Raw genomic sequence first — 25,861 nt, 5'->3', positions numbered from 1 at the left:
TCCTCCCTGCTGGGCCTCGTGTCCTCCCTGCTGGGCCTCTTATCAGCTCCACAACCTTCAGCCTTCACAGACGTCGAGCGTGACGCACACCGACCTCATTCCTCTGCCTTCCCGCTCACTGGCTCCGATGGATCCACCTCAGCAGGGACACTGTTTCTGTCTGATTCTGACATTTACGGAGCTGCCACCACATAAACACACACTAAATGTCAGAAGTGGGATCACAGCTGTTCCTGAAGCATGTTCAGAGATAAAGTTCAAGTGCTGAGAGTCAACCTGGTAACACATGGTGATGGGTTTTTAACCCCATGTGCCTCGGACAGGCCGTCCTGTTTTATTCCAGGTACGTGCTGAGTTCAGGGCTGATCCCGGAGCAGCTGCTCTCCTGGGTTTTCAGAAACCAACACCCTCACTGAGTCAACTGATGTTTCATTCTTTTTAATTGAGCTCGTTAGCGCCAGTGAAATCTGACAGGGTGAAGCTGAGCCTGACGAGTTGAGGCTCAGCACAAATACAGCGACCTGTTACTGTGCGTCTGTAAAAGGACTCCGCACTAACACACCGCTCACCCTGCAGGCGTTAAAGCACGTTAGCAGGAAAAGTCTTTTCCTCTTGTTCTTCCTTCGCCCTCTGCTCCGTCAGGCTCTAATCCCAGAAGCTGTGACTGTCGGCTTCATTACGCTGACAAGGAGAAGAATCAGCTGTGCTGAAGTGGTGACAAACACAGAGCAGGACACATTACAAAAGCAGCACTGGTGTGTGTGTGTGTGTGTGTGTGTGTGTGTGTGTGTGCGCGCAGTCAGAGTGTATTGGATTTAATGACAACCGTGGGAAATGAATTTCCCTCAGACTGACTGCTGGATATTAAAACATCTAAAAAGTTCTCAGTTTGATGGAAAGTAACACTTGTGTTTGCCCAGTGTTATATAACTGTGTGTGTGTGTGTGTGTGTGTGTGTGTGTGTGTGTGTGTGTGTGTGTGTGTGTGTGTGTGTGTGTGTTGTGCAGATGAAGCATTAAGTCATTCACAGTCTGCAGCTGGTCCTGACCAGTGTGATGTGTCTCCTGACGTGACTCTGCAGCATCAGGACCAACAGTAACTGTGTGTTTACACTGAGCAGGTCAAGTGTGTCACGTACCTTCATGATGTTACAGCCAATATCTGGGCTGGACAGTAATGAAGTACATTTACTCAAGTGCAAATCTGAGGTACTATTTGAGTACTTCCATTTTCTGCAGCTTTATACTTTGACTCCAGTACATCCCAGAGGCAGATGTAGTACTTTTTACTACAGTCCATGTGTCCAGAGACAGATGTAGTACTTTTTACTACAGTCCATGTGTCCAGAGACAGATGTAGTACTTTTTACTACAGTCCATGTGTCCAGAGACAGATGTAGTACTTTTTACTGCACTCCATGTGTCCAGAGACAGATGTTGTACTTTTTACTACACTCCATGTGTCCAGAGACAGATGTTGTACTTTTTACTACAGTCCATGTGTCCAGAGACAGATGTAGTACTTTTTACTGCACTCCATGTGTCCAGAGAGAAATGTAGTACTTTTTACTACACTCCATGTGTCTGGCAGCTGCAGTTACTTTTCCAGTGACAGTTTTTCTGTCCAGTAAAAACTTCAAAAATGTGAGATCTTGTAGAACATGATGCTCTGCTGCAGATGAAGTTCTACACAGATTATAAAGTACTTCAAACTGGTCCCACTATCTACTACTAGGAAAGTTCAACATGTACATTAATGCAGCAGGAATATTCATCAGATATAACAGTAAAACACTGACAGGGACCAGTTTTCTGCAGAATTAGTACTTTTACTTTGACACATTAAGTACATTTTGCTAATACTACTTAGACTCTTTTACTTACGTAGGATTTGTACTGTACTGCAGTAAATACTGAGTAGTTTCAGAGTGCTGTCCCAGTGCGACTGCAGTGATTTGCAGTTACTTCAGTACTAATGTGAGCAGCTGTTGTGGGAAATGACTGAACCCTAAAAAGCAGCGAAACAAAACACTTGGGGGTGTTTTAAGGACTAAGCAGGACCAGTGAGGTCGGAGCAGGGAAATGTACCAACACGCTAAGAAGCTTCTTCTACTTTACTGAGTCTGTTCTCAGGTTTATTCATCTGCAGATGGAGTTAGGTCTGTGGCATGATGGGAGTCTGAGTCCGTGCAGTGTGGCTGTCGCACACACTGCGCTTCACACTAACACATAGTTGCTTCAGTGCACAATGTGCAATGTCCACACACACACACACACACACACACGCGACGGGTCAGAGCGGCTGTGGAGCAGACTTCCTGCCGACACTCACACTCAGCGGTTGGTGGACAGTGTGACCAGACGGGTGTCACTTTGATTTCATCATCAGGAGCTTCAGGGGACTTTTATTGTGAAGGAGCAGCACAGTGCAGCTTACTCTGACTCATCAATAAACATGAGGTATACATTTATGCTTTTACCGGGTTTTCGTTGGTTCCACTGTCCGTCATATTTTCTAATCTCAGTAAAATATTTAGTCGTGATTTCATCCCTGTATCGTTTAAATTTTCTTTTTAATGCAACACTCCGTGTGTGTGTGTGTGTGTGTGTGTGTTCCTGCTGACTGGTTTTATTGGAAGTGACTTGTAAGAATGTGTGATAATTGTGTCACTGTGTTCTGGTCCACCTGGTGTGTGTGTGTTTGTTTTGTCTGCAGGTTCTTCACAGACACAGGCCCAATAATCAGCGATGGATCCCAAACAGGTTCCTGTCCTGTGATGAGTCTGTCTCCTGCTGTTCCTCATCCAGCCACCAGGTGCCCACCTACTTTCCCTTTGTTCTCAGTCACCTGACCGTCCCCGCCCACTCACACACCTGTTCCCACCTGGTCCATCTTTACTGGTTCCTGGCAGATGTTCTGCGGTGCAGCAGCTGAAGCTCCTGGTGTTTCTGTGGCTGTGAGTCCTGTTTGTGTCTGACAAACCATCGTGAGTCTCTCATTCTTTCATATCCTCAGACTCTTTGACAGTTTTTAAACTGAGTCAAGGGCACGGTGATGTCTGTGTCTCAGAACTGGACTGGACCTCCAGCACCTTCACAGACCACAAGCACCTTTTCTCTAGTCTCTCTGCTCTGCATGAGGAGACGTCACTGCAGGTTTGGGGGGTCTGGAAGTCTGAACCACTGAAGTTCTGGGTCAGGTCTCAGCAAACGGGGACACGTGGAAGCACAGAGACAAATAAGACTGATGTCCTGTTAGTTCAGTCTGAGTGAGGCTCAGTTACGTCACAGTAAAACTGAAGCAGTCAGGCTGAGATCACCTGCGGACTCTGCTTCTGCTGACCCAAACCAGTACCTGAGGCAGAAACGACGTCAGTGTTGTTTCTTTCCTTTGACTCTGACATTTAACTCTGAAATTAAGAATAAAGCCTCAGGACCCTCAGACCCTCATGGCTGCTGGGGGAGGTTTGTGGTACGTTGTGGTACGTCCAACACTTCGGTTCCTGGTGTGTTCCTGCGTCACAGCTGCAGACGTTTGATATAGTTAATGCAAATCCATGTAATCTGATACAAACTGCTCCACGCTGCTCGACTGTGGCAGACACACCTCACAAAAGCCTCGACAGAGCCAGAGCCCCACCAGACACTGGGTCAGATACCGGGTCAGACACAGGACTGGAGCCTGAGTCATCACTACATGGACTCTGGACTCCAAACCTCAGGTGTGTTAGTTCAGATCTGTGCCACAGGTGGAGGAGGTCAGTGTGTGTTTCTGCTGCTGTGGGGACAGGAGTCTGTTTACACCGTTTGATGGTGATCACATATGAAGGTCTCAGCTGGAAGCTTGTGATCCAACAGGAAGTAAAGTCTGCGATGGAAACACGACGGAGAGAAAAAGGTGGACGAAAATGAAAAGTTGCAGTGACGTTTAAATGTTTTCCTTCCTTTCCCTCATCTCCACCCCAGACCCTCCTCATCCTCCTCTTCCTCTCTTTTCTTCTCCTTTTCCTCTTGTTTCATCTCAGGCGTCTTCATTATTTCATCTCTTACTCCCCTTTTCCCATCCGCCACCACCTTCACCACCGCCACCCTTTCCTCTCGTCCTCCCATAAAGAGAAAACCCTCCTCCTCCGATCCACCACTCGGCTTTTACGCGCCGTGCGTAAAGCGCTTGACGCCGGAGACCAGGGGGACAGATGAGATCCTTCACCTTCCAAAGACGAATTAAACGTCTTGTAGTGCTGCGGTGACGCTGAATGTGTCTGTAAAGCGCCGGACATTTTCGGTTCGTGGCAGCGCTTGGTTTTGGGGACCTCCGGCCGAAGGTACCGGGGGGTGGTTCTGATGCGAAGTGAGAGTAAAGCGGGTGTCAGCGCTGCTCTGGGCGGGATTGTGTTGTATGTTTCCCAAAAAACGGGAAAACGAAAAGGAGAACTGGCGCTGCGCTCCGAGGACGCGGCTCTGGGGGGACGCACTCGGTTGGGTCCGGATCAGACGATGAGGATTTAAACTCTCAACATTAGAGCCTATTTTTTTAAAAACACAATATTTGTTTTTTTTTTAATGGCAGCCGTGCGCCCTGGGACTGTCTCCGTGGTTTCCGCCCGGGCTGCCGGAGAGACTGAGAGAAGCGACTCGGGATCAGCGCGTACCCCCGGGACCCGATCCCCGCGCTAACCGACCCGGAAACCGGCGGAGAGGTCAGTGTAGGTCACACACATGCACCAGCGTACAGATTAAACAATCAAGTGTTTAGTGGAACCATGGGATGTTCTGGTTTTACTGTTTTCGCTCTTTCATCTGAAGGAGCTGAATGTTTCTTATAATATTTGTTAATTACCTCACGTAATATATGAATTACTACAGTACTACTGCAAATATATCCAACTGTATACACCTGCTAGTATTCTCTACATGTTACTGCAGCTGGACTGTGTTCTTGCCTAAAAGCATGTTGGGAAATAATTGAAATATGGACCCAAAGCTCCAAATATAAGAGCAGCCATGAAGTGAGGGTGTGTGTTATTTGCACACTCACACACACACTCACACACTCACACGCACGCACACACACACACACACACGAAGCAGCTGCTCCTGTGATTAGGAGTGTTTGCTGTTTAAATATTAAATCAGCATTTGCAGAAGAACTGCTCAGTCTTTCCAGCTCCTGGGGGTCCACTAACACGCTGGTGTTTGCTTTGTGTGTGTGTGTATGAAGGAAATAACAACCAGTGGATCATTTCAAAGAGCAGCATCGCCCAAAAATTCCTGAATCGTCTGAATTCAGTTTCACTGTGGAGGGTTTTGCTTTTAATGAGCTGCAGAGCCGACAGCTGGTGACCCGGTTCGAACAATTTATATCTGGGACCAAATTTTAATGTGCTCACCCTGCAAATCACTTGAGTCTGAGAAATTGAATCCATGACTCAGAGGGTTGGGGATTATTTGTTGAGTCCAGCTGTGTCCAGCTGCTGCACCGTGGTTTTCAGGCCTGAGAGAGTGAATTTACAGAACGGACAGATAAGCCAGAGACTCTGTGCTCACTGTCCGGTTACTTATGGCAGCTTTCACAAACAGGTGTATTAATTGGTCTGGATGCTCAACGTGACCAATCAGCAGCTGGCGGGGGGTGTGGCAGGTGAACAGATGTTGCTCCAGGTGCAGAACAGTCACACTGTCTCACACACACACACACACACACCAGGAGGGGCATGATCCCATCACACTCCTACACCTGCAGCCCTGGATAGAGCTCCTGTTCTCCACCTGTTCCATCCAACGAAGCAGCAGGTGTCAAACTGTGAGACGAGGGTGACGTAGATTAACGAGGGACAGGGTGCAGGTGGTGCTCAGGTTGCTGGAGACGGGTCTTTGCTTCCTCAGAATCTGCAGATGACCGTCTCTGGCCCAGGACACGTCCACGGAGCCATAAAACGTCTTTCTCGATCAGATCCTCTTTGGTCTCTTGTTTTCTTGTAATCCTGTTGGAGCTTCTTGATATTTACCTGACCTCTGTGCTCGGCTTGGCGGCTGCTGAAGGCAGGAAATTGACAGGATATTTGTTTAGCTTAGGTCCAGTATAATCTCTTAATTTTCCCAGTCGCTTCGTCCTTCAAGTCTGATGAAGACTCTTTCTGTGGGGGCCAGTAATGAGGACGCAGTGTGTTCGGACCGTTCGGCATCTCATAACTGCAGGAGAATCAAAGTGTGAATCAGTTTTACATCACCCTGTTCTCGTTTATCCTAATTCAGCTTTTCCTTCTTTCTATGTCTCTTCTCACTTTTTTACAGAAGCCAGAACACGAATCGGTGACGTCGGTGTTTTGTGTCTGAAAGTGTGAGGAAATGGAAACAATAGAGAAGCTGCGAACGACGTTGCTTGTAATCATTTCTCCTCTTGTTATCTGGACAAAACAAAGCTTGTTTTCTCCTGTTAATGACACCTTTTCTCGTTGTCTCAAGAAAACAAGCTTCATTATTTGGAGATAACAAGCTGTTCTCAGCTCCTTTCACCTTTTCAAACACAAAGCGCAGTGATCGGGTCTGCAGAGTTTTTCCTGATTTATTTCGGTCCTGTCTCCCTGGTTCTCTCAGGAGGATTATTTAAAGCCGACATTATTACTGTGGCTTTATAGCCCACTTGGCTATAGCTGCTTATCAGCAGCCTATTACCCCAGGAGTTATCAGTGCCATATGGGCGCTGGCTTCACTTCACTCTTTAATAAGTCCAAATATATTGATTCGTTATTGATTCACGCACACGCACACACTCTCAGTGTGTTAGTGTCCTCTGTTCCTCTTTTCTCTCTCACGCTGAAAACAAACAGCAAAGTCTGAAAACAGCCTTTAATGCTGCAGCGGCTAAAGGTGGAGCTGACGTTAACGACTTAATATGCTGATAAATAATCCGAAGTACTTCATGTACTGCTGCTTGTACTAATGTGTTTTTATTTGTGTTCACGTCACTTCATACAGCTTGAGTTTGTGATACTTGGCCAAGTATCACAAACTTTTTTTTGCTTTATTTTTGGAATTTATGCCCCAGTTTTTTATGGGCAAATTGAAAGTGCACATAAAAACGGGTGGATAGCAGCCACCCCCTCACACACACACACACACACACACACACACACACACACACACACACACACACACACACGCAACTGAAAACTGATAACAGCTCATAAATAGGAGATTGACCAGCAGGCCTTGCTGCAGAGCTGCAGATGAAATTATTTCTTTATGATCGTGATGTTGACAAAAAATAAACAAAAGCCTCCTGTTTCGTGTGTTGAACTTTTCAGGTCTGCTCATGTTGGTGACAGGCACCTTCTCCCTCTGCTGTTATCTCCATGTCACCCACCGCTGATTTATTCATCGCTCCATTTTCTCACTTCCCCGTTCGTTTGCAGCGTCTATTTCTGTCCTCACCCTGGGAGCAGCAGGAAGAGGTCGAGCTCAGTCGCGCTGAGGTGAACGCTCTTTGTGTTTGGAGGCGTCAAATGTCACATTTCAGCTTGTTCGTTTCGTTCACGTGTCACTGAAGTGCCAAAATCTTAATTGTCGTCGGGAAATCCCAGTGTCGGGGCCGTGTGTCGGGTTTTCGGCCTTTGGGTTGTTGTGATTGTGCTCAGCTCCTCCCGAACGTTTCCATTCACACTTTATTTCATCATGTTGTACTTTAAAAAACATCTAGAAATCTCCTCCCCTGTACATTTTACCTGTTGATTCTGAATCCACGGATGGATCCCATTTATCTTATTTTACCGCTCTTCTCTCCTCGACCCGTTCTGGTCCACCATGGTGAAGGACTTCCCAGGAGGAGCTAGAACTGAGGATACACGAGTGGATCCTTAACACAAGCCTGTTGCAGATTGACACGTCCCTTTAGTGTGAATCAGTTTGTGTTTGGACTCTGCAGATTAAGGATCCGAGGAAAGGACGTCTCCTGTCTCTTAAAACCTGTTTCCTGGCTCCTCTGTCCTTGATTCTGTCGTTGACCCCATAGTTCTTCTTCTTCTTCTTCCACTGTTTATGCCAAACAAAGCAGGTTTTGTATTCACTGAAATCAAAATGTCACAGATAATTCCTTAAATTTCACCTCCAGCCGTTCAGATTGTCTCTGACACCTGCAGCTGCTTTCTGACATTTTGGACATGCTTGGCATTTAAAATCACTTATTGCCAGAAGATGATTGTAAATGCTAAACTCTATTAATCCTGAGCTGCTCCTCGGGTTACACGCCAGCACCGTCTTTAATTATCAGTCAGAAATGAGTAGAAACAGTAATTAGTTTTTTGAGCTGCACTGTGTTTTTGGAATAAAATCATTTTTTGCCCGGTGGTTTCCAGTCGGCATTAAATCTTACTCAGCAGAGTCGGGCAGCAAAACTTCTCAGCAGTCTGGGAACTTCGGGTTTGTGTCTCATGTTGGTCCGTGCAGCAGCTCAGCTCACACTGCAGGTGTCTCTGTGGACACTGTGGCCGACCGCAGGGTGGCTAGAAGAATTTATGATGTCAAATGCAGGTTTTAACTCTTTAAATCACGGGTTTGAGGGTCGTTTCATTATTCCTGCGCTGCCTTCAGGGACCTCTGCTTAAATTTACAGCAGCTGTCCTCGACACACCAGCACAGACCAGGATTTACTAACATTTCTCTTATAGCAGACTCTGTGGATGACGTCGTCCTCTCTCACTGAGAGACAGATTTACCGCACCCAGGGGTCAGAGGTCGTCGAGGCGATGGAGCCACAATTATCAATCCATGTTTCCAGCCTTCACTCATGACGTGACTTTCAAATCACAGACTCTGTTTGTCCTGCTGTTAGTTCTGAGGTGGACCCCACAGTTCGGAGACAGTTCTGACGAATGAGGCTTTTGGAAGAAACTAGTAAAAACAGAGAAATGTTGGGGCTCAGCGTCTTAATGTGCTCAGATGTCGACTGTTAAAGGCGAAGCAGTGAAACAGTCTGTTTTCTGGTCTTTTGTGCGTTTGATGTGTGTGTTGTGTCGACCACTAAAGTGCAGTGGAGCGGAGACGTGGCCTCAGGTCGATCAGCCTGACACTGACTCCACAGCGTTGTGGTCGTTTCGACTGTCAGAAGGCTTTTAACTGCTGCGTTTCATCAATGCTCCGCTCTCAGCCCAGCGACCCTGGACTGGTCAGAGGTCAGAGATGTTGCCGGGCAGCTCTCCATGTGCTCACTCGTCTTTCCCGGATACATGAAATAAGAGCAGCTGACCTAAATGTGACGCTGGCCTGGATTTTGATTGTTTCATTATCCGCTTTCCCACCGTGGCGTGACTTCCCGTATTAAAGCGCCACAGGTCGGAAGATGATGGAGCTGTTGTCGGACTCGCTCTGGTTCCTGCAGGTTGACTGTGTTGTGTCGTTTCAATTATGAGACACATTAACCTTAGACACAAACCAGCTGTTCTGCTTTAAAAAGGGGTCGTCTCTTTTCCACAGCCAGAGCCTGGTTCTCACTGGGAAACTACCAGTTTCTGTAACATTCTGTAACACTTCTTGTTGCATGTGTTTTCGGGCCATGATTCCTTGCATGTCCTTGGTCGGGCAGTGCCACTGTAATGAAACCGTATGGATGCACCTCGTTCCCCACACTGACAGGTGCAGTGAGACGAGCTTTAACCCTGCAAAGTCCGTTGGTTTGGGTAAAGTTTGGTAAGCAGCACATGGTTCAAACGTAGAAGGGTGTGGTATGTTTACGGCCTGGACCTGGGTGCAGTGGTGATCGGTGTCATTTTCAGCTGCAGCATTATTCTCCATCATTAGACCTTTCACACGTCTCCTGTTTCCCTAATCAGTGCTCCAATTACTGACCCACAGCCCTGACGTCTGTAAATCAGTACAGACCGACCACTAACACAAACCCTCGTGTTTAAAGACACTTCAGTTCATTTGTGAGCTTTAAAATGTGCTCCATTAACAAGCACTGCAAACAGAGTGACCAATAACGCAGTTAATGAGACAATCAATTAACCACTGAGTTAACCAAAGTGCTGTACAGGAACCGCAAAACTGTCACACTACACGACTATTGATGCGATGATTATTGTGTTGATCACTTTAATGTTGGAGCTGACGTTAACTACCTTATATACTTCTAATTTGAAGTACTTTATATACTGCTGGGTAGCTGACGTTAACTACCTTATATACTTCTAATTTGAAGTACTTTATATACTGCTGGGTATCTTGGTAATATCCCACTGGGGATCAATAAAGTTTGATGATCAGACTGTATTTTGGCACTTTTCATCTCTTAGAGGCTGATTGCTGTTTTTGAGTCAAACATCTCAGCCATTTGTTTAAACTTAGGAGGAGTTTTAATTACGTCAAACATCAAAACGAATCCAACAAAGTTGCTCAGAGGTCAGAGGAAGAAGATGCTCATTAAAACTGCAGAGTTGTAGCATCAAAGCACTGCAGTAATAATCGTCTGTATATTTGTGAGTGTATGAAAACATCACATGCTAACAGCTAATGCAGCACATGTGTAAAGGCTGAAAACATGAGGCTCTTTTGTTCTGAAAAACAGTCCAACTGCAGCGTTGAGCCCAGAGAACCGAATTTGTGCTGTTGCTGCCTGGAAGTGAGCATACTGACAACTGAGTCAGGGGAGCCTTGTTAACCTCGGCTTCTGTTTGGGTCTCTCCGTTTTCTAGAGGCGCCACTGAGAATCGCTTGTCTTTGATTTGACCCCGCTAATCGTTCAGGCCGGCCTGTGAAGATAAATAATGAAGAGTCGTCCTCAGAAATCCTGTAAGATTTCAGTGCCCGTTGAATGTCAATGAAGCCACTTGACAATAATTAAGTGAAATCAAATGGACTCTGTGCCACTGCTTAATACATGGGGCTCTTTCTGTGGACTGGTTCACAACAGAACGGGTGTTTAGATCCTTAAAGGAAAATATTTGATAGGCTCCGTCAGACCCAACATTCACAGAAACAACCCTGCAATTAAGAGGATTTGCTCTGTTTCCGTCAGGAAAGTCCAGACAGGCGGGAAAACTACGATGAAAGTGTGAAGAGGATGTGGGGAGTTTGTCTCCTGGTGACTCTGCTCAAGCAGTCAACTCTGCAGACTGTGTGTGTGTGTGTGTGTGTGTGGCTGGGAGGTTTTGGTTGTGTTTAGGTTGTTGTGTGTGTTAACTTCCTCCGTCGCTCAGTGTGTGTGTGTAAATATTCCTGTGTAAATAGCTCAGTGTGTGTGTTGATGTATCCCATGAGGTGGGCTGAGTGGCCTACATCGCAGTGTGTGTATGTGTGTGTGTGTGTGTGTGTGTGTGTGTGTGTGTGTGTGTGCGTGTGTGTGCGCGCACTAGGTCTTACTAACATTGTGGGGACCCAAATCTGACAACCCATTTGTGGGGACCGGATGTTGGTCCCCATAAGAAAATCATCAAATCTTGAGGTGATTATCTGGTTCAAGGTTAGAGTATGTGTCCAGGCAATTATTTTCAGTGTAATGTCCCCTGAAGTGATGGAAACCAAGTTAATCTTGTGTGTGTGTTTTTGCACTTCCTGTCTTGTCCAAATTATGATTAGGAATTCCTATGCGAAGTTGATATGAGGCTTTTATTTTGAAGGGTCTACCTTTACACATTGAGATAAATATTCTGTTTTTTTCTGCAGCTGCTGTTTTACCTTGAACGTTACTTCTTACTTCCTTCTGTTCTGGTTGTAACCTGTGTCTGTATCTTTATTTTATTTTCAACCAGGATTATGTGTTCAACGTATTTGTGTGTGTGTGTTATATGATTTACTGAAAGTGGCTTTTTGCTTGTGTGGCGTTGGAACATTTTGTGTTCACACAGAATAAAAAGAAAACGCAGGAAAAGTTTTGGCAGCTCAGGCACCAGAACCTTCTCTCCGCCCACATGATCTGAGTCCAACCAACCCGCGAAACGCTTTTTATTCCTGAGTATTTTCAGCCGGAGGGTGTGAGACCACAGGGAGCTGCTCGGTCCAACATCCATCTGCTGCTCTGCATCACTCGAGCTAACGGGTCGACTGTGGCGCTGCAGGGCTCTGTAACAACACGCGTTTTCAGAAAGTTGTGAGTTTATTTTAAAAAAATGCCAGTGGGCTGAACAAAAGTTATAAAAGTTTTGAAATGTTTTAAAAGTGTTTTTGTGTGTTTTTTCTTTTCTTTTTTCTGTCTATGTGGGGGTATTTGGAAGAAGTGTTAATGCTGCAATCATGTTGGAAAGTCACACGGAAGTCCAACTCCCATAGTGAAGTACTGATTTCAGTGAATTAACTGAAACGTTTCCCACTTTAGTCTCAGACTAGTTCATAACAAATCTGAAACAAGTGAAACTAAGTCTCTGTGAAGTGGATATAGACCTAATAAAATTTCAGTCAGCTTGTTTCTGCCCTCTAGTGGTTAAAAAAAACAGTGACTGCAGCTTTAATGGAAAAGTCAAACAGCTGCTTTCTCATCTGGGATTCACCTGTGTGTCCATGTTTGTCTTTGTCCCCCCTGAGGCTGTGAGTGTGTGTTTGTGTGTGACATGGCGTTACCCTCTGAACACATGTAATTGGACATGGAGACCTTCAGCGCAGCCAACGCCTCACAGGACGAGCTGCGACTCCTGTCGACGACCCCCGATGACGACCCCGGTAACCCCGATTACCGTGACTATGACCCAGAGGTCGGCGTTGTCCCCCCGGCTCTGCCGACCCAACTGTTTGAGGGCCTGAATTTCCCAGAGGACACAATTAAACTGCTGAGTGTACAGGTAGAGGCTTCACATATCGACTTTTTCTTTCACTGTGGTCAATTCTAATAATTAACAGGGTCCTTCGCAGCAGTGTGGTGACCCAACGATATCAAATATTTCTTGAACTGCATGTCAATACTGATCACAAGGATCTAGGAAGGATAAAAAAATCTATTTCTTTTTTTTAAAGGAGACCACATGCAGCACGATGGGTATTACTTGCATTATCTGTGTGTTTTCTGTGTTAATGAATCTCAACATATGAATAAACAAATAAAAGCAACATTCAAAATAAAAGTCTGCAGTGACATGCTAGCCTCTGCCAGATGTTCACAGCTGTGTTTGTTTCCAGGTGGTGCTCATCTTGGCCTACAGCACCATCATCGTGCTGGGGGTTCTGGGTAATTCTCTGGTCATTTATGTGATCTACCGCTTCAAGACTCTCCGCACCGTCACCAACTTCTTCATCGCCAACCTGGCAGTTGGTAGGTTCACACACACAAACACACTGTTCTTTCTAATTCACTGCCAGCAGAGGAGGGAAGTGCTCGACCTGTGTATGTTACATTTTTAATTTAAAAATATATAAATGTGATAATGTATGTGAGCGTTTTTGTCAGGTCTCTTCACATTTAGTTCTACCTTGTACAAAAGTGAAACTTAACTGTGTATTTTAATGAGCTGGAGAATATGTCGGCTTTGATCCCAAGCTTCAAACTGGATAAAAATGCCAGTAAACAACAATAACAACAGCAACCACAGGGTCATGACCATCACTTAACTAACCGTCTGTTCAGAGCCATGCCTCAAAATGTTCTTCAGATTAAAAGCCTCGATGCACGGCTCTGTTTATTTCTAATGAACAGGTGTGAAGAGGCGACATTCTCCAGGCCCCCACCTGTGAGCTGACGCTCAGGTGTTAAAATTCACACCAGTGCATGATTCATCAGATATTCAGAGCCGGGATCGTCTCTGCTGTAGAGACACTGTAGCTGTTTAAAACAACAGACAGAGTTCAGCGTATTAATTCTACTTATTAAATGTGTGTGAATTTTAATTAAACTATTAAACAGCACAACAATGTAGCTCCAACGACGAATTATCATAAATTCATGAATTCATGACACAACATCAGTACACAAGATAATAAGATACATAAACAATGAGAAGTAATGGAGTGTGTTTGTGTGTGTGTGTGTGTGTGGGGGGGGGGGGTGTCAAGAAGGACAATAATACATTTAGTTCACAACACGCACTGGAGGTAAAGCAAATGTAACAATAAAACAGTAAACAGCTGGGTGAGTGTGGATTCAGCACCAAGGACAGTGACGGTCTCAGCTGAGGCTCCAGCACCACGGACAGCGACAGAAACTGTGACCTCTAAGATCAAAATCGACCTTTTCTTCTGTAAAAACTGTCACTTCCTTTATACCCAGACCCCTGAACTCAGCACCAGAGCTAACAGCTAGTTCTGCCCTGCATGCTGACAAGCAGTCATGCAGTTTAAGGTGCCAAAACAGCTTTTAATGTTGGTCTAAAACCTAAGCTTTGTCACCCTGGACCATTTTGATGACAGTGCTGAGCCTCACCCGTAAAGCTTCTCGATGCCCTTATGAACAGGCCTGAGTCACTTTACCAACAAATTAAACTGATCCTTTGGCCCTTCAGGAAACTCTTAACCCTCACTGACCTGCACTAATCTAATGAAAAGCAAATCAGTTCAACATACTTTACCATCAGTAATGCAGGTTTTTGACAATTGGACCATATAAGTGAATAGTCAGTACACACACTGTGTATTTCTAAAATGAAGAATCTGCTGATGATTAAAAACGAACATGTTGGCAGCAGTTTTTAAAACTATTCCTCATGACTCACTGTCCAGGAGGAATTCAAATTAAAATCCTCTGTTCTGAGCTTAAAGCACATAAACAAATATGTAAATAAAGTCGAAGAAATGAATAATTAGAGTGTGAAGTGGTCCTTCTGTTCCTGTGTATGTGTGTGTGTGTGAGGCTTTAAATAGCTTGGAGGTCTGGTTGGCCTGGAAAGTGTGAAGAAAATTGGATGCAGAGTAAAACCCACCGCTGGCGATCAGTAATGAACACACAGCGACGGCCTGTATTAGCTCGTCTTTACTGTTTTTGGAAGTTAGCTCCTGTGAGCCGAGTCAAACTTTCCTGCGTTTTTCCAGGATGATCTGGTTTGAATTAAAAACACAGATTTTCATATGAAAACACTTTTTGTACATTTTTAGATGATGAGCTTAAACTCACTGCTGAGATGATCACTTTAGAAATACATCCAGACCCAGATCATAAAATACACAATTACATTTAAATAATTAAAACATACACATAAACTCTGGGACGTGAATGATTTGAGCTTTTTCAGTGCAGTTGGAAGAAACCAAAGTCACGTCATGTTTTCTAGCTGGATAATCAGAGTCTGCAGTAATGCAGAGGAAATAGCTGCAGGTGTTTTATTAGGACAGCCTGACAAAAGAACCAGGAGACATCAGGTTTGTAAACTTCCTCTGCAGAAAGAGCCCAATTTGGGAAGCAGCAGGAGAATACTAATGACACATGATGTGAGATTAAAGGTTAAACCAGCGTTAGTGAAGAGTGACGGCTGCAAAATAAAACGTGTGTTGAAGCGCAGGAGAAAAAAACAAGCTGCTCATTTTGAAGCAATTGAATTCATGAGAGAAATGTGGCTCAGAGAGATGAAAGTGAACAGAGACAGAACATTTAACCTGAAGAGGAAATAACCAAATGAAAGCAGCAGAGAAAAGTCACTGAGTAACTTTTATTTATTCTGGATCTGTTACATGTTTCTCTTTACGTTAAAAATCCAAACAGGCAATGAAAATATTCTCCTGTCCACATTTTTAAAGTTTGAATGCAAAGGTCTTTGAGCAGAAATATATACAGACAGGAACATTTCAGGCAGATTCCTCCACACTTGACGTTCTGCCAGCGACATGCTAAACCGTCGTCCTGCTCTAATTGAATTAAAAGAGTGAGAGGAGCAGCCGAGCGATGCCGAGAGAAAGATCAGGAGCAGAAAGAGACGGACGTGATTGATGGGATGTGAAATGTGCAGAAACGACAGCAGCCAGGAAGTTGTCGGTTCAATTCCTCTGAATGCACGGTGGAGTGTGCAGGGAAGCAGACAGTTCATCATCAAACAGAAACACTGGCTGAGCCCACAGGCTCCTCTCTCACTTCATTTCTTCCTCCAGTGTCTCTGTTCTTATGTCTGATGGTTCCTGGATCATATTTGGCTTTACAGGCCCTCGAGAGTTTAGAGCGATCACTTAGCACGTTCCTGAAATCCACTGCAGGTGCGTTAATTCAAATGTGCAGCACGTGGCAGGAAGGAGCTTAGATAATGATAAACTTTATTAACGACTTTTATCTGATGCCGCCCCTTTAAATGATCATTATCTGTGGTTATGATGCCAGTAAACCTGTGCTGAACCTTCTTTCAGTATCAAAGTGATTTGTGTTATTAATTATTCTCATGTTGTTACGTAGAAAATAAATGTAGCTGTAAATAACTTTGTGCTGTCACGGTGCCACAGTGTCCTGAAATAACCAGTTTGCCTTAAACCTGTGGTCATTCTGTCAGTGGACGTTTTGTGTTTTTTTTTTTTTTTGGCCACTGGTGTGTGACATCCTGTCTTTTCTCACTATCTCTTCTTTTTGTCTCAGATTCTCTGGCAGCAGTTTGTCTCTCCTGTGTCTCTCTGCCTCCCCCTCCTCCCCCACTGCTCTTCTTTCTCTCATTTCTGTTTCAATTCTGTTTCATTTGCCGACTGCTGCTCTCCCCCGCTCTCCCTGCAGTGCTTTCATTTTTGTCTAACGTGATTTGGAACGATGCCGTGATCACAGATTTAATGACCACAAACTGGACCCCCATCTCCCAACCAGGGGACGCCGTCCTGTACCAGACACACAGTAAACATCTAGTCAGACATTTAGCAGAAGGCTCGATTAAAACAGCTGCAGCTGCTGTGCAGCAATCAGCGTGAAGACCAGGTGCTCACTGTGCAGGTGAGGCGTTCGACTCAAACCAGTTTAACGGGACTCACCGAGCCGAGGACCAACACCATATTATTTTATTTTTTAAAGGTATATAACAGCGTATTATTTTATTTTTAAAGGTATATAACACCATATTATTTTATTTTTTAAAGGTATATAACAGCGTATTATTTTATTTTTAAAGGTATATAACAGCGTATTTTATTTTTTAAAGGTATATAACAGCGTATTATTTTATTTTTAAAGGTATATAACACCATATTATTTTATTTTTAAAAGTATATAACAGCGTATTATTTTATTTTTAAAGGTATATAACAGCGTATTTTATTTTTTAAAGGTATATAACACCATATTATTTTATTTTTAAAGGTATATAACAGCGTATTATTTTATTTTTAAAGGTATATAACAGCGTATTTTATTTTTTAAAGGTATATAACACCATATTATTTTATTTTTAAAGGTATATAACAGCGTATTACTTTATTTTTAAAGGTATGTAACAGCGTATTATTTTGTTTTTTAAAGGTATATAACACTATTATTTTATAAACTGTGCTGAAGAAGTTTCCATTTGTTGACTCGACACCTGTGTCTTAACTTTTCATGAGGATGAAGTCCTGCACATTACAATAGTTCACACGTGTTGAAGCTACGTGGTTTGAAAGTTCATAATTTTCAGGTCAGAAATGTATCTGCTGTTGAAAGGTGCAGTAACGTCAGGATATGTTTGGCAGTAACATGAGCGTCCTAAACTAGTCTTAAGAAAAATGCCACCATGCTGATGCATGTTTAACATGCTGCACACACACAAACAGCCACAGTGGTACAGCCTACTGCTAGCATGTTAAAAAGTGTCCTCTGAGAGCTGGGAAACATTTGGATCCATTTATTAAAGATCTTCAGATTGAACCGGTTTGTTCGGCAGGGGAGCTCGATCACATCTATGCAAAGTGGATGTGAATTTTTTGTCCAGGAATCTCAGGAGCTGATTGCTAATATTTCTTCCAGCAGATGTTAGCTTGTGCAGGCAGGGATCTTGAAAAATGAATGTGCTTTATAATTTTTCTCCCTTGGGCCTATAAACCGCTGGGTGGTGCTGCCACTGAGCAGCCACTCGAGGAAGATTTACACAGCGGTGCAGGAATGCAGAGATGTATATCAGTCTTTATGTGTCCTGACTGTGACACATGTTTAGCTACTGATGCCCGGCAGCAGCAGATGTCGGTACAGAGGTGGATGTGATCATGTGATGCTGCTGTCTGTCTGCAGCTCCCTGTGTGTGATGACTGGGGACCAGTTGTTTTGACTGTGTGTCCTCAGCAGCTGCTTCAGGACAGCAGTGAGGATTGTTGTCATTCTGCCAGATTGTTGTGCCAGGACAAGAAGGAAATGGTGGTTTTCATGCCAAGAACTGAGGCAAATGAAAATGTTCATTGTATGAGCTTCATATATTTTACTCTGCCCCTTCATCCAGCTGGGAAATATTCCCTGAGCTTCACTCACAGACAGTCTGGGCTGATTTTTCAGGGACAGGGCCCGAAGCATCAGGGAGGCCCCGGAGACACAAATTAACCACAGAGACGTGCAAACACATGCAGAGACACAAAGGACAATGACAACCAGACACAGAAACAACCACAAAGACAAATACAGTGACTACAAACTGTTTGCACCTGAGAAATGATCAGTCTTATTAATGAGTATAGTTTATGGTTGTGAGCGTTGGAGAGGAAACTCAAACTAGACTGAAGTTTCAGCTGCAGGAGACTTTAACACCCTGACGTGGTGTTTTAGGTGATGAGTGGCCAGGTGGTGCAGTTTTCAGACAACAGATCTGTGTTTTATGGCTGAGCTGTAAAGGGTGCTGTAGTCATAAAGAGGAGTTATGATGAAAAGCTTCTCTGCTCAGCGCAGCAGCACCGTCAGCAGTTTGTTACTGTCTCACATCAAATGCTTCAGCGGAGATCATTAGGCAACATGTGAGGCTGTGAAAAAAGCAGCAAGCTTTTAAAAATCTAACTTTATACCAGAGTTAAAATCAGAGGAAGATTTCACCAGCATCCAGCCCAAACAGCTGCAGTTCTCTTTTCCTCCAGACCCACAGATTCATGTTTTCAGTATCTTGTCCTGACTCAACTTCTCCGTCTGCAGCCGACCTGCTGGTCAACACGCTGTGCCTGCCCTTCACCCTCGTCTACACGCTGCAGGGAGAGTGGAAGTTTGGCAGCACCCTCTGCTTCCTGCTGCCCTACGCCCAGGGGCTCGCCGTGCACGTCTCCACGGTGACGCTCAACGTCATCGCCCTGGACCGCCACAGGTGAGTGGAGCTGAGAGCTGGGGCCTTCAGAAATATGATCTGGTGTGAAATGCCTCCTGCCTTTGGAGGGTTGGATTCAAAAGCAAATCTCCTGCAGCAGAAAGAGTCAAGAAGCTCCTGGTGTGGGTGTGATAACAGGAAGGCACATCAGGTGAGGAGCAGGAACGGTAGGACAAATGGACGACAGCGGCAACCAGAGGCGGCGTGAAAACTGAGCCAGATGTTTTTGTGCAGAAAGTGTTGGTGAAAGTTGAATGATGGACGTGGGTTTCACTGTCTGATGCTGTAAAGGACAGAAAAAAGGCAAATCTGAGTCATTAATTGTCCTAATGCTGTTGCTCATAGAAAAAGAGGATTACATGCAAATGGAGCCCACTCTGATGGCCCCGCTGCTCTTTCGGCTGTTCGAGTGTGGGAGTTAAGAGCAGCGGTGCAGTTTGGATGCACAGAGGCTCATTTGCATAATTTGAACCTGTGCGACTTTACAGAGTCGGTTTTAAAAGCTGCTGAACTCGTGCAGCCCTGCAGGAAACTCACCTGTGAGGAGTTGGAACAACTTTCAGCACAGAACATTATTTACATGAAGTGAGGTTTTAAAACCATATTTATTCTCACCAGTGTCCACAATCTGGTGTCATCATTCTGCCTTTTGTCTCCACCACCTGTTCAAGCACTGCAGATGGAAAAGTGGTGCAAAGCAGCTCGAAATGGATGTTGTGGCAGATGGTTCCTGACAAATTAATTTTAATTAAGTTCATTGCAACATGTGAGAACATCTGTTGCACTGTGGGACACATTAGGACACATTAAAAAACCAAGCTGGTTTAGGCTGCATGTTGACACCACCATTGTACTGTCTCCCTTTCCTCATGTGAACAGTAACTCCAGCATGTGCCGTAGTTAGTGTGGCCCTGAGTTTGAGTTGGTTTCAGGAATGAACACACATCCTAGAACTGCAGAACCAGCCTCCTGCCCTCGCGACACTAACTGGTTCCTCTCAGGGTGATTGTGAGCATGTTGTTCTGTCAGTGTTTAGAAACTGGGTCCATGTCCAGCCTCACAGGTTTTACATGGCTGCTGATTCTTCCTGTGGTCAGTCGCCAACCTACACGTCTGCCTCTCAGCTGTACAATTATTTCAGTACCTTACAGAGAAGCTGGCTGCTACAGCTGTTGTGTAATAGTAACATATGTGTGTGTGTTGTTGTGTGTTTCAGGTGTATTGTGTACCACCTGGAGACAAGGATGCGTAAGGATGTGTGTTTCGGGGTGATAGCGTTGACCTGGTTGCTGAGCGCTGTGCTCGCCAGCCCTCTGGCCATTTTCAGAGAGTACGGCTCCTTCACTCTGAAGCCGGGACACACCATACAGGTACACACACACACACACACACACACACACACACACACACACACACCTGTAAGACCGTCTGTGTGATGGTCCTGCTGGTTTTCGTCTCCATCATTTCTTCCCTTGAGTCAAACTTTATTTGTCCAACTTCATGTTCATGTTTGAGTTTGTCTTGGAATTGGAATCTGATTTAATCTCATATAAACTACACACCAGTGAACTTAAAGGTGCATTAATGAAGATTTTTCACTGGTACCTGCAGGTAACAAGTGGCCCGTCTGCCACCTTTAGCACAGAGACAGTGGGACAAAGAAAGACCAACAATCAGGGTTAACATGGCTTTGGCTTTTTCACATGGAGAGTGTTCAAAGCAGCCAAAGGACTCACGTTGGATCCACATGGGGCCTTCTTCCTTCTGGATGTGTTAGCATCTAAAGCTAACCTGTTGGTTTGGGTAGCATTAGCCACCTAGCATGGTCCTGATTGGACCTTTGGATTAAATGGATCTGGTTTGAATCTGGGGGGAATTGGAGCTTGGAAAGGGCGGGGCAATGAGCAGGAAGGAGGGGCTTATAATGGGAGTTTGTTCTAGATCCTCTAGAGGCTGAGGAGACCTGAGGTACAGCAGATGTAATCTGTTCTGAATCTAAAAATATTCTAAACTGAACCATCCATGTTTCCATCCATGTGTCTTGTCCCAGGTCTGTACGGAGAAGTGGCCTGGTAAAAGCACCGATGGCACCATCTACAGCATCTCCATGTTGATCCTGCAGTACTTCCTGCCACTGTCCATCATTTCCTTCGCCTACGCCCGAATCTGGTCCAAACTACGTGGCCACGTCAGCCCAGCAGAGAGTGTTGGCAACAGCGCCGCAGGCTCCGAGCGCCATCGGCGGCGCCGCAAGACCACCAAGATGCTGGTGACCATGGTGGTGGTGTTCGCCGTTAGCTGGCTGCCCTTCCATGCCTTCCAGCTGGCCACAGACATCGACAGCACGGTGCTGGACATGCGTGACTTCCACCTACTCTACACCATCTTCCACGTGGTCGCCATGTGCTCCACCTTCGCCAACCCGCTGCTCTACGGCTGGATGAACCGCAACTACCGTGCCGCCTTCCTCGCCGTCTTCAAGTGTTGTAAGGGAGGAGAGAGGGGGAGGAGCAGCCGTCTGGACAGCATTCACCCCGCTGGGGCAGGAGGAGGAGGAGGGAGAGGAAAGAAGATAGTGCTGGAATCCCAGGATGTGGTGTCCACCCGCCTGAACGCCACTGACGTTTGACCGCTGGAGGGAGGTTAAACTGGAGAGGGTGGAGGAGAGGGAGACCGATGGAGAGATGAGAGAGGCAGAGGCGGGAAAGAAAAGAAATCCGCTGTTCCCCAAAAGACAATAGACTCGAGAAGAAAACCAGAGACAGAGACAGAATCAAAGGGGAGATCGGGATGTGAGAGAAAATAGAAACGACAGAGTAAGGGGAAGCCTGGGGGATTACAGAGGTTTTTGAAGCCCAGAAATAGACGAGCAGGGATTGGAAAAAGACGAGAGACAGGAGATGAGCTGCTGAATGACTCGAGGCCTGAAGCGCCGTCACTTTGAGGATGTGACGTCATCGTGACGGATGACTGCAGCTCTTTCTGGGGGGGATTTGCTCCAGTGAAATTCAGCTTTGTGACACTGAAAACTGAAACGCTTTGTTTCTAAAGTTTGTAGACAACATTTTAAACATTTAATGGAAACCCGTTGTTTCCTTGATGCTGATGAAAAAACCTAAATGCAAACCTTGTGAAAATAGGGCTTTACTCTTCTTCATTCCACATTTTGCTTGTACATTCAACCCAGAGTGGCTTATGGGGAATCAGAATCTGTTACTGAAGGGATCCATGGAGCCGGAATATGAGCTGATTGTCCAGACGTTTTCTGAGGACACTGGGGACTGTGCAGAAGGATTTGGGGATGCATGAAGAAAGCTTTGTAAAATATCAGACACTGTTACATAATGAAAACATGGTTAATGTGGATTATCCTACACAGAAAGCCGGATGGAGGCGTGTAAAACAGAAACGATTTGAGACGCCGTGGTCGAACAGGTCAGATGTTTTGTTCTTATTCAAGAGAAGGAAGTGGGAGGAGAGAAAAGAGTGAAATGTGGGATAAAGAGGCAAAAAAGCAGCTTTAGACATGGACAGACAGAAAATCAGTCCAACGCAGCAAAGAAAAGATCCGTCCCAACAACCTGAGAATGTTTCCACGAAATAAGCTCCAGTGACTTATTTCCTTGTGATTTTGTCTTTTTGTTCATTTAGAAAGTTAAAGGTTTAAACTTTAACTGAACTTGTGAAGTGATGTACAGTAGTAAAGTCTGCGGCCTGTTTTCAGTTCTGCTTTATTACGTGACTCAGCACAGACAATAAGCTGTGACAGAACATTAACATGTGATTGTTCCCAGGGAAGGGAAACTCATTTCAGGCAATTTCACCTAATTTTGAAGATTTCTTTTTAATGACGTTTGCTATCGACAGGTGAATCTCCAGTGGCTTCAACAAGTGAACCGTGTCTTTTCACTGTAGACAAAAACAACAACAGACTCTTCAGAAAGGTATCGATTAGCACACTCAGACTGGAAAGGCTGGACCTCAGTGTGCGGCACAGCTTCTCCAAACCATCGCCTTCTCAGACACAGTTAGGGGTTAATCTCCAATTGTTCAAACCAAAGGTTGTGTGTGTTCGACCTGTAACTGGCTGAGTGTAATCACATGTTTCCCTCAGAAAGGAAATGTGTGGACTGTGAAGCCACATTACAGCAGCTGACAGAAAACTAGCACCGTGTTTGGGACCAAACCTCCTGCAGATCGGAGCCTCCATCTTGTCTTTAATCCTCTCCTCGTCTGAGCTGCGTCACTGCCTCGCCCGACGGCTATCCCACAATCCCTCTGTTCCCTCCCTCCGTACTGTACCAGCTGTTTCTCTGTCCCGGCTCCTCGTGTGTCTTTGCATGCCTGCCTCAAAAAGCCGACGCTGTCTTCCTCTACGGACCGAACCACGAGGACGCAGATGCTGCTCGACCTTATTTAAACCTGAATGTAAACTGCTTCGTACCTGCTGTGATGTTGTCCGATGTGTAATCCAGTGTAAATACTGACTGTAACCAAGCACAAGCTGTTGGCCTTTACCTGAGTCCAACAACACACGACATTATTCTCAAGCACAAACCCGCCTCTGGCTGGTTCTGACTCTGCGTGTCCTTGTAAACCACAGAGTGTTGAACCAGTGAAAGGCTCCATAATGACAGACAGATATTAAAGCTGTAAAGCAGAACATGCACTGTCAAGGTGCTGCTGTCCACAAGCGACAAACCAGAACACAGAGTCTGACTCAAAGAAGGTTCTTCAAGGGAACTTTGCTCTTTATTATTCTGACATTGCTTTAAAATCAGTATGTTGATATTAACCTAAAACTATAGATGTAAGAATTATTTTAATCTAAGAAAACTGAATTAAAGACGTCCTAACGTTTATTTCTGCAGCTTTAAAGTAAGAAACACATTAAGAAAAAAGAGAAGCTCATATTCATTCATGGAGCATTTATATAGTTTATTATAAAGTGTGTTTGCTTTGCAGACAATGTGTTTTTATGGTTTGTCCTTTGTTGTGAACATTTTTCTGACATAATTCAGAAGCAACAACCAAAACCAAACAAAATATAATATATATTATACCACAATAAAACAAATAAAATAAACTATATCTGTTTCTGAAAATGTCATTTTAAACTGGGACTAAACTGAGTCACGGCTCCAGGACCTGTTCATTTTTTATTTAACAACCTCTGCTTCCATTGTGCATTTTCAGATTAACCCGTTATTGTGCAGAGAAGTGACGTTAATCCGCTGCTGCAGCTGCAGGTGAGATCCGAGCGTCCCCATAAAGGGATTTGCGTGTAAAGTGGGAACACTCGGGAACCGGCCATTTTTTAAACCACTTAAGTTGTTCAGGAATCGGGTCAAGTATGGAAGTCCACAGTGACAATATTTAAATTTAAATTAAAAATGTTAATTTTACTTTTCACATTAAAGAAAGTCCAGGTCAATGTGAGTGGATCACAAATATTCTTGTGTTTCCATTTAAAACAAATTTTAGCGTTTGGTGTTTTTGTGAAATTAATTAGTCCATATTTGAATTTTGTCAGTTGTGGGCTTCCGTACACCAGACGGTTGTTAAGCTGTTAAACTTTGTAATATCTGCAGATTTAACACCTGACAGCCAATGAGAACAGCCCTTTAACACAAACTGCATCAGTGTGCGACATTGCACAAAAACACACACAGTGGGTGATTAATTAAGCCACCAACACTTTTCATCAACAAAAATCCCACTGTGATGGATAATAGACCGGATCAAAGCCCTGCAGAGGAAGTCAGAGCGAAGGAACGGTGACGGTGGGTTTGGGAATGATACAGGAAATTAGACGGTTTTACAGTTATTGTGTTTACGTCATTTCTCTTTGTGTCGTTCATTCATTTTCTCTGTTTCTGTCGCACCAACTCTTCCACCTCAGGTTAGCGTTTCTTTCTCCCCTCCTGTTATTCTGACTTCCTGGTCCTGAGCTTTTTTCTGGTGTCAACAGGTTTTAAGCTAATGGAGTCGTTTTCTGAGACTTAGTCCACATTGTTCATAGTGTAGATTTTGTTTTGGAGTAATTTACTCAGAGTTTACAAGGACAACACACAAATGGAGCGATGATCAGGAAGAAATCAAATCACACAGCATGGGAAGGGACCAGGGAGACAGATAACAGCTTCAGTCCACGTATTCCCCGTTGTGTTGAGCTGCTGGGATAATGGTTGGTATTTGGGGATGGAGTCACTCACTTTGACCCTTATAACCGAACACTGGATTCCAATTTCACTCTGAAGTGCAATGACTCAGTCGGTGGGAATAAATTTCAGGCTGCAGGGATGGACTGGCTGGACTCAGACGTGTTAAGGGGGATTTTATGATAATGCACAGTGATTTCCCATGAGTGCATCTTTAAGAAATAGTAGAGACTGAGAGAGCCGGTCATCACGCTGCAGCAAAGTGATATATTAAAAAGAAATCCTTTAGCTATGGAAGCACGTCTGTTTCTTCTGCTTAATGTGTTATGACAGGAAGAAGGCGACGACCCGGAGGCCTGAGAGCAGCAGACAGGCCCAACCTTTTGTTGCTGGTCATTTGTCTTAAATGCAGAAATTAACTGCTGGAGAACAATAGAAGGATGAAGACTAGAAATACTGTTGAAAAATAACTGTAAAAATAATAATAATGTTAATACTGAATTTTAGCAGCTCATAAAACTACACTTGTTTAAAGGGACATGTCAGATTTTTAAACATTAAAAACTAAAAAAAACACAAG

At 44.6% G+C, this 25,861-nt stretch overlaps 1 protein-coding gene across 2 annotated transcripts; it reads left to right on the top strand.

The window, feature by feature from the left end:
• Positions 1 to 4,601: 4,601 nt before the first annotated feature.
• On the top strand, positions 4,602 to 22,005 carry npy2rl (neuropeptide Y receptor Y2, like). 2 transcript variants are annotated; one of them, XM_026323145.1, is made up of 6 exons: positions 4,602 to 4,699; positions 12,513 to 12,766; positions 13,101 to 13,233; positions 18,955 to 19,120; positions 20,337 to 20,490; positions 21,171 to 22,005. In XM_026323145.1, exons 2-6 carry the CDS (start codon positions 12,572 to 12,574, stop codon positions 21,747 to 21,749), a joined length of 1,227 nt encoding a protein of 408 aa, XP_026178930.1. In that variant the 5' UTR covers positions 4,602 to 4,699; positions 12,513 to 12,571; the 3' UTR covers positions 21,750 to 22,005. The 2 variants fall into 2 exon arrangements, with proteins under 2 accessions (XP_026178930.1, XP_026178941.1); XM_026323156.1 differs by lacking the exon at positions 4,602 to 4,699 and adding an exon at positions 12,060 to 12,081.
• The last annotated feature ends 3,856 nt before the right edge of the window (positions 22,006 to 25,861 follow it).

The sequence above is a fragment of the Mastacembelus armatus genome, chromosome 18 (genome assembly GCF_900324485.2).
Source record: "Mastacembelus armatus chromosome 18, fMasArm1.2, whole genome shotgun sequence".
Taxonomy (NCBI): Eukaryota; Metazoa; Chordata; class Actinopteri; order Synbranchiformes; family Mastacembelidae; genus Mastacembelus; species Mastacembelus armatus.
Note: the sequence above shows the minus strand (reverse complement) of the source record. Positions and strands in the feature narration are given on the sequence as shown.

Excerpts from the sequence above, each read along its gene's own strand:
- npy2rl (XM_026323145.1), top strand. The coding sequence starts at position 12,572 with ATGGAGACCTTCAGCGCAGCCAACGCCTCACAGGACGAGCTGCGACTC. Across the intron at positions 12,767-13,100 it reads TTAAACTGCTGAGTGTACAG|GTGGTGCTCATCTTGGCCTA; the intron begins GTAGAGGCTTCA and ends GTTTGTTTCCAG. Across the intron at positions 19,121-20,336 it reads ATCGCCCTGGACCGCCACAG|GTGTATTGTGTACCACCTGG; the intron begins GTGAGTGGAGCT and ends TGTGTGTTTCAG.